Here is an 8,989-nt window from a genome sequence, read left to right as displayed (position 1 = left end):
GTCTCCCGATCACATGAGGACAATGTGCCTTGGTTTTCAGTACAAGTCTGACTTTGTAGTAACTCATTTCTGTTTGATATGACTGCCTAAGCAATGATGATAAATCTCTGACCGAAGGATATACGCTGCATTCCTGCTCACAGACAATATCTAAGGCCCAAAAATGGAGCCTTGACTGTCCTGCTGGGTCGTCTGGAGAATTATCGGTGCACGTTTTAACTACACTTCCATAATGAGATCATCAACAATCGGTTCTGATGTTTTTTATGAGCAGGAGTGTGGGGCTGCACACGTGGAGAAGCTTCAGCGTGTTAAGGTTAAAAAAGCTCCGGCCTTGTTGTTGTTTGTAAATCCGGCAGCTTTCAGCCTCGTTGTTTAATCTTCACGACCTTACCAAAGACTACACCTGATTTATCACTTGAGTTTGACGTGCTAAAAAGATTAATTAGGACCAAAGCAGCCACTTCACTGGTATAATTCACAGTGAAACCCTCTTTTCATGTCAGATACACATGTCAAATGTCAAGGTTTATGACGGCTTTCTAAGTATAGGCCGTATAACCACCGCTCGGGCATCTTCCCAGTATTTATTTGCCAGGTCGGAAAGCCTGCTGTTCTTGGACAGCAGTCGGCCCCGGATTAAGCTGATAGCCGGCATCTGGCATCGAGACCCTGCTTGTCATCTCAAACTTTTGTTTTATGATAAATCCACTGATTCTCTGAATACGCTGTATATCATCTGAGCGTAAACCCAGGATAGTCGGAGTGTATTACATCAGCCTCAGACCTGTGACAGTGACGACACATTTTCCTTAAAATACCCCATCTCCTGATTTGTCCCCCAAGGGAGCAATAAGGAACAACAACAAACCCAGCTCAGAAGGCTGAAGTAAAACATTTAAAAACAATTCTCAGCCATAAAAATGTTGACAGTTTGTCAAATTTGCACAAGGTCTCGAACTTCAACAGGTTGTAAACTTTCAAAATGCAGAGGAAGAAATATGAGTCTAAATATAGCAGCAGTACACAGTATAAGTCACTGGGTAGCATAACTCTTTGATAATGAACATGGGCACTGTAGTTAATTTTAGGTCGACTCAACATACATCATCCTGCAACTGGTAGCACACAATATACGTGGCTGAAAATAGTCCACAACAAACAATATTTATGTCTGATTGAGCAACATTTGAAAAAATAAATAACTAATACAGTACAAAGCAATTTAAGGATCATATTTAGCCTTTTCTACAAATTAAGGTGTTTTTTGTGATTTCTTGTTATTTAATATTTATAATTTTCAATCGACACTAATGCGCTTTGTCGGACTGAAGACAGAAAAAAGTGTTGAAACGCCAGATTGAGTAACAAACCAGTGTATTTAAAGGCCTATCAGACTGCAATTTCTGATTATTGAAGACAGGATTTTACTCTAGCAGCAATTTTGTTGCATTGATGGTAGCTACACTCACTCAGAATTTGTGCTTACTATTTTATGCATCCGATTGGATGTCACTAGATGATGCCTTGTTGTGGAAATATTAAAGCCAGGTTTTTTACCTCTCCACTGTTGCCGTATTGTGATGGCAAACTGCCATCAATCAATCAAGGAAATTATAGGATTAAACGAGAGTAATTCTCATGGGATTTATTGACAGTAACAAACTGAGTATTGCTTTAAACATTAATCAAGAATGTTAAACCAGATGCAACACCAACGTCCTAAACATAACCTTTACATTTTCTTGCTGCTGATGGTGGGTGCAGTGATGTGGCAGTACTAGGTGTAGGACGGAGCAGCACCAGAGAGGAGGAGCATGCCACCTCCCTATATAAGGCCTAAAAGCCAGTCCCTCCTGGATCTGTCACTGGTCATCCTCACCTCCCCCACGGAGATTTCCAAACTGTATCCCACTGCCCTCTTCATCTCCCATCACTGTGGTGCAAGGGGTCCCAGAGGTTTTCACTACTGTCCTATCACCACCATCGTCATCTTCTATCTGTCCCTCCTGGACTCAGAGGGCTCCCGCTCTGCTCTGAATTTATCTACCTGCACCTTTTGACTCCTTGGCAGTTTTCTTGGGACGCGGCTCAAGATGCCAGAGCCCACAAAGAAAGGTAGGGGTCTTGATGGTGTCTTGCATGTAGCACTAACGAAGCAAAATCAAAGCATGTAACAGACATATAAAAACAGAATGTGATCTAAGATACACAGTTTTAAAGCCTTCAAAGAAGTGTGATGTGCCTGTGATTGTGTATGAAGGGAGCAGAGCCAGTTGTTGCTCAGAGCAGGGAGCTCCATCACTTTCTCTGCCAGCTTATTCATAGGAGTCCTCAAGGTGACTTTGACAGTGGTATTGTATTACTCATGCATGCGTGTTTCTACCATCCTTGGTGCAAGGGAAGATTTGAGGTTTACAAACGGATAGTATTGTCGGCATACTGGATTGATCCCACTGGGGAGAGATGTGATGATGAGGCGCAGTGGAGGAATGTTGATTAGTGCCGAGTCGGGCGCGAGCAAAACCCCCAAGAAGGGTGATGCAATTTGGATGAACAGGGCGAGAGAGTGGGGATAAATAGCAGCTTGATTGTAAATGTTTTCCTGATGAGCGATGGGAAACAAGCAGAAATAGCCAACATGGACCCCTCAGACCTGCCCCCCGCCACTTATACTTTAAGTCCATATTCAACCACATCCGAATCCATCCCCTGCCCCACCCTCATGCTGGATTTTTCTTCCACAGCATAACGTCACTCATCACACTCACGTCCATCAGCATTCCTGGTTAATCTGCTCGTGTCTGTCATTACAATATGGTATTACTCCCACCCTCCTCATTAGTTCGGCTCTTTGGGGGTCTGCTGTGGACCCAGACATGTCCATGTAGAGTAAATGGAACATTTTGTTTAGACTTTGGAAGTCTTCCTGATGAGAGCTGATACAAGTTTTTAATAAACCCATCATCCTCTGGAGGATAATTGGTCAGTCTGTAGCAGCTCTTAACACATTGAGCATCATTTGTCTAAGTGCACATAGATACCAACTCATGTCTGTGTACCAACGTCGTCTAATGCATAACTCTAGAGGTGATATCAGTCTTCTTCATGAGGCGTTTTACTTCCATTTAGGGCTATTTGAGTGGTTTTCTTGAGACAAATCAAGAAAAGCAGAAGAGAAGCAAATTGACTTGGTTAGATTGACTCTTTTCTACCTTCTGGACAGTAAAGATAGCAGTTTACAAACTGGGTTAATTGATTCACTTGGCATCAGTAAGCAGCCATCTGAAAGCACTAAAACCCAATTCATCGCAGTACGAATATTCAGTACCATCCACTGCCATAAACATTGCTGATCCCCTCAGAGACAAAGCTGTGGCAAAATAGAGGCAGCAGATTCCTGTCTGCTACAAACACCACCCATAAATAACTGCAGAGCCCTGAGCAGCAGATAAATACGGGTGGAAAAGTATTGTTCTGAACAGCTGAGGTGGAGGAGGCCAGCGCTGTTGTTTTAGACGCCCCGCCACTCTCAAGCCTTTAAAAGTCTGAACCAGAGATGACGGACTGGCTGAGTCGTCCGCGGATCTCCTGGGACCAGGATTCTTGTCCCTGGAATAGTTCAGAATGAGCGCACTTTTAATCCCCATCCCTTGTTCCCTGCCATCTCGCAGACCCTCCTCCTCCTCCTCCTCCTCCCCTCTACTGAAACAGACATCTTCCTGCCACTCTGTGTTCAGGACGGATCACTCAGAGGTCAGGCACATCCCTGATAAACCTCTGTCCCTGTGTTCAGAGGCCTTCCACTACTGACCTCGCTGTGACAAAGGTTTGAGTTTCATTGGTAGCGAAGCGCATGTCTTCATCTCACATTTGATGTCATCAGGGTCCATCACTCTCACTGGGCTCTGTAGCTTTCTGTTACAGGATACCACCTCATAAATCAAACCACACTAAAACACAGGGGAAGGCCTGTCAGCAGCTAATTGCCTCCCAAGTACAGCTTTCATCTACTTCCAGACTCTTAAAGCGTCCGTCATCGTAGATGTTGTCAAAGGAGGCTGACAAGAAATGGGGAGTTGATGTAAAAGAAAAAAATAAAAGTGACAGCAAACAGTCTCATTACTATCATCTCAACTTTATTAACGAATAAAGGTCTATATTAGGAAAAATAAGGCTGTCGGCAGAGCCTGTAAGAGCTCTTCTGTCTGCACGCCAGCAGGAGCAACAGCTGAAAATACCTGCAGCCCTGTCAGCTGCACTGGGAGTCCTCAGAGGTAAAACAAAACCTTTCTCCACCCTCATTATCTCTGTGGTGATGAGACAGAAAGCGAGTGAGGCTCATTCTCGGGAACATGATGTGACCCTGCAGGATTGTGGACCAGTGGCCAGCGACACATTGTTTTGAAGTGAGATGGGAGTGCTGCTAATTTTGACAAGGAATGCTAACGGAATAATTACAAATGGAGGGTTATCAGAAGCTCTAAAGCAATGGAAGAAAATATATTATTAAAAACAATGCAAATGCAATGGGCATATATGGAATTACAGTTGCTGTATTCATAGACTGGTTTTAAAGAACAGGCAGTAAGAAACTCAAAGACCACATGAAGGGATGAAAGGTTTCTCTCAAGCTAAAGATGCTAATTAGAGAGTTGATGAAAGCTCAGAGGCTTTGTTGTTTAAAAAGATTTTAAGGACATTTTGACAGAAAGCAGGGCACTTAAGTCAATGATGCTTAGTGTTAAAACTGAATTTCTTTATGAATTTTGAAGATAGGCCTCTATATTTTATAGGGCTACAATAAAAACATAACAGCTGGATCTAAAGAATCACTCGTGTCTCACTTTGTCACTGAATCTAGGAAGAAAGTTGATCACTTTAAACATTGTCTTGAGATAATACTTAAATGTGAGTCATTCATGTGTGAGAGATAATGGAAAAGGAAGAAAGGTGTTAGTGATCATTGTGCTACAAATCATGATTCACGATTCATACAGAGTGGCCAACCAGTCTATTTATTCAGTTGTTTTCCTGTTGTTTCTGTGGGAAACTTGTCAGTTTGATCAACAGGCTTGCACTGTATCAATGTACAAATAATCTGCTGGTCATTACTGTTTGTTCCTGTCAGCTTTAAAATTGAACTCGAGGTTGTTTTAGGTATGTAATCACTAACACATAAGACAGTAAAGGTGCTTGTAGTGTACTTTTGCAGTAGCTTTTTGTATTTCGTGTGAATTGCTGCTAGAACGTTGCTATTTTTGATGTCCAGTTTTACTATATTATTATATTATAATTAAGGCTAAAGTTTTTACCTTCAGTTCTCCTGTGCTCAGATCAGCAGTGAACTTAGTCCTCTCAGAGCATCTCTCTCCACACTGTGAGAAGGAGATCCATAGTTTTAGACGATCCAGTACAGATAGTGGACCTTACATGCTGTAAATTGTTTGCACTCACTCATGTGGGCAGAAACTGGTATCCCTAGCATAGGAACTCTAAACATCATGCCTAAATGTCAGAGCATGAAAAACATGTAATGATGCCAACAGCTTACTGATTTTTTAGTTTGCTGGCAACTAATTATGTCATCAGTTTAGTCGATTACGCTGATTAGTCATTAGTCCTATTCAACGACATCATAAGAGTTTTGCTTAGCCAGACCTGTCTCCACGGTGCTTTATCTCACCTCGTTATCATGCTGCTATGGTGGAAAAATGCGCTAGCTTCTTGGTATTTTTTTTTTAAACCAAGAACAATCATCTTGGGCAACACCAAGCCCAGGATACAGAGAAAGTTCCCCTTCAACATAATGATGTTGGAAATGTTTTGGGGAACATGTGCATGCAGATAAGCAAACAATAAAATGGATAATTTTCCAAAAGAACCAAGCAGGCCTTCTTTATTGTACAATCCCAATCCTTGGCAAAACTTTGTAGCATGCAGGTTGCTATCTCAGGGCTTGTTTAGGTGTAGCAGATGAGATTCTGATACAGTAACATGCAGACGGCACAAAAAACAATGAAAAAAAAGCTTCATCTCCCACTCCAGCCCTATTCTAATATTAATAGTCGTGTGTTGAACTCTGTGTTGGTTTCAGTTTATTCAGGTTAATGTATAAATGCACCCTGAAACCAAACCAAACTACTTCAGTGATGAGGCTCAGCATATTCATTGTCCATCACAGTCTCATGAGAAAGCTGCTGGATATCTGCTGACAGCAACCCTCGCTTTCCTCTGGCGTTTCCGGTTGGTGCCAGATTTAATCATCTCAGCTATCTGCCCTAACTTACCCAACTACCAATCACAGCTGGGCATCTCTTCCACTCCATCCCTTGGGATTCTATAATCTAGCATCAGCTTTTGCTTTCAGGGTCAGCTTGTATTACATAACACCCAAGTGATTGCACTCCCATGTATTGTGCAATAATTCTATCCCCCAAAGTAACTGTGTTTGCTGTATTTCATTGGTTTTCCAGTACAGTTGGAACATTACAGAATAGGAGACTGCCATACAGTTGCTGTGCTTGTACTTTTCATTTACTGTCAACAAGAGCAATGGTCGAAGAGAGACAATGAAGAGGATCCAAACCAGTGTTAGCTATAAGTTCTCTAACTAAAGAACTCCTGAAAGATTTTCAAGGACAATAAAAGACCAGGCCACTCCAGATGTTTCATGACTAGACAAGTTCTGATGTCTCGGTGCTCCACTAGTCCACTAATTACAGAAGAGTTTAATTTTTTAACCCCTTCAGTGCATGCCAGGTGCAGTATAGATCCTTTGATCTGCTGAGGCTGGAGTCCAGACATGGCAGAGGGCAAACAAATGGTGTGTCATGGAGGCCTCCTTCATAATCACTTAAGTCTGCATGGTGTCTAAGCATGAGGAGCCAGACGTCCTACACAAAGACAATCAAGCTTAGTGGTAAATCACTATCAATAAAATGGGGTTAATGTATTCAAACAGGAAAAAGGTGAATATGTTGATTGCATTAGAGATGCTGACAGTCATGTGTTTTGTATTTCTTCCTGCAGATGAGACTCCAAACGGGCAGCCAGAAGGTGAGTCCACATCTAATCTCTGTGTCACCTCAGTCTAGCAGATTAGAGTTGTGCAAGACATGCAGTCATCAAAAATGTGCTGAAAAAGGGGTAGTTGCACAAGTGAAAGAAGGTCAGAGTGAAAGGAAGCCAACTCATGCACAGTCAGAGAATACCTGTTGAAATCAACTGTTTGCATTAAGAGGCAAACTCAACACGTCTTCACATGTAACATGACAATCACAACCCTAAAGTTGGCGTGAATGTGCAAACACAGTCGCAGAGGAGTGTAAATGTGGAGCCAATAGTCGGCAGTATGGATGTGCTGCTGTGCTCCGGAGGGATCTGCGACCAAGCTGTCAGGCTCTCTGACATTCCTCTCGCCAGCCAGCTGATCCCTCTCTGTTGATTCAGCTGACGCCCCCGTCGGCCCATGTGAGCAACTTGCTGGCTTTTTGCCGGCGCTGCGGTTTGACCTTGGAGCTACAGCATCTTGAGGCTCTTGCGTGGTTCGGTGGGATAAAGTTAAGCTTTTTAGGGTCAAACTAAAAATAATCAAGGGAAAACTTCTCATAAATAATTTCTTGCACTGGATTATGGTTTCCCATGTCATAACCGGTGTTCCGCAAGTTTTATACAATTGTAATCGATGACTTATTCCAAAATATGTCCTGAAAACTTTTCAGCACTTTTGGCAGCATAGCTTAGTTAAAAAGTGTTTTTATACAACTATGACTATATATTAAAATGAAATAGCCACAGGCCTTGGGAAAGCATACGACAATATTTAATAAGTCCTGTCTTCAGAGTAAAGTTGCGGGTTCACACTCTCCAACCCGAAATTAAGAGATTCTGAATCCTGATTTACCGCGAATTACCTCCGCCAAGGAGGTTATGTGACACCCGGCGTTTGCGTGTCTGTCTGTCTGTCTGTTAGCAAGATAACTCAAAAACGCCTGGGCAGATTCACATGAAATTTTGAGGGGATGTAGACTATGGTAAGAGGAAGAGCTGATTTAATTTTGGTGGCAATCCGGAAAGGATCCTGGATTCTGGATCACTTTCAATTTTTTAGTATGTTTTAGTATGTGGTCCAAAATATGACAAAAACATATTAGGTTAGTATGTCGTCCAACAAATTGGATCAAGGAGTCCAGATAGCTCAACTGGTTAAGAAGGTGATTCGTAAACAGAACTGTATCAGAGGTGCAGGTTCAATTCCAGCTCATGATCCTTTACTGCATGGGTTTCCTGTTTTCCTCTCGATCCTTGGCGGAGGTCTGCACTCTCTGAGTGCTTTTCTAGTTATCAATAGCAATCTTGCTAATAAGGCAAAATACTGCTTGTAAAGGAGACATATCTTTAGTTATTAAAGCTTGAATGCCCTAGACCTTTATTTAAAATGCAGAAGAACAGAGAATGCTATTAAATACAGAATTCAAAATTGCAATCCCCAATGCAAGCATGCATTATCTCAAACTGAGAGGATCTAACACATTACTGAGGTATGAAATGATTGCACGATACTCCCAGCTAGTGTGTTGATTAATGTATTGATTAATGTGCAACTATGAAGATCAGTGACCTTTGCAAAAACTCGAGTCTTGACATATTAACAGCACATTTTTCACACTTTCAAGGAGGAAATGCAGATTCCCGTGTATCTGTAACTGTGAGGGTGGTTTGGGAAAAAATGATTTATTGTGATGAGGTGTGTATGCCCACTTGCAGGCAGGTGGGTGGATCTCGGCGTGTGTTTCTTTGTCTGTGTGTGTTTGTTTTGGTGCGCGAGTGTGAGACTGAGCGAGGCACTGCAGATGCTGAGGCTTTGTGCTTATTAAAAGCAGCTGTTCCATCCACCACTATATCTGTCACATGCTCAGAAAGTGTTGCCCCAGACAGTAACGGTGCACCACAACTACCTGAGATTTCCCTGGAGGTTTCTCCCCCA

General features: G+C 42.3%; 1 protein-coding gene across 1 annotated transcript in view; it reads left to right on the top strand.

The window, feature by feature from the left end:
* The first annotated feature begins 6,879 nt into the window (after positions 1 to 6,879).
* The window catches only part of mybpc1 (myosin binding protein C1), a 31,337-nt gene continuing 29,227 nt past the window's right edge, over positions 6,880 to 8,989 (top strand). The window contains exons 1-2 of the mRNA XM_051951710.1: positions 6,880 to 6,922; positions 7,033 to 7,059. Of these exons, the coding sequence (XP_051807670.1) occupies positions 6,880 to 6,922; positions 7,033 to 7,059 (70 nt within the window). The remainder of the gene's footprint in view (positions 6,923 to 7,032; positions 7,060 to 8,989) is intronic.

Source organism: Acanthochromis polyacanthus, chromosome 1 (assembly GCF_021347895.1).
Source record: "Acanthochromis polyacanthus isolate Apoly-LR-REF ecotype Palm Island chromosome 1, KAUST_Apoly_ChrSc, whole genome shotgun sequence".
In the NCBI taxonomy this organism is placed as follows: domain Eukaryota; kingdom Metazoa; phylum Chordata; class Actinopteri; family Pomacentridae; genus Acanthochromis; species Acanthochromis polyacanthus.
The sequence above is the reverse complement of the archived record's forward strand: the minus strand, read 5'-3'. Positions and strand labels throughout refer to the sequence as shown.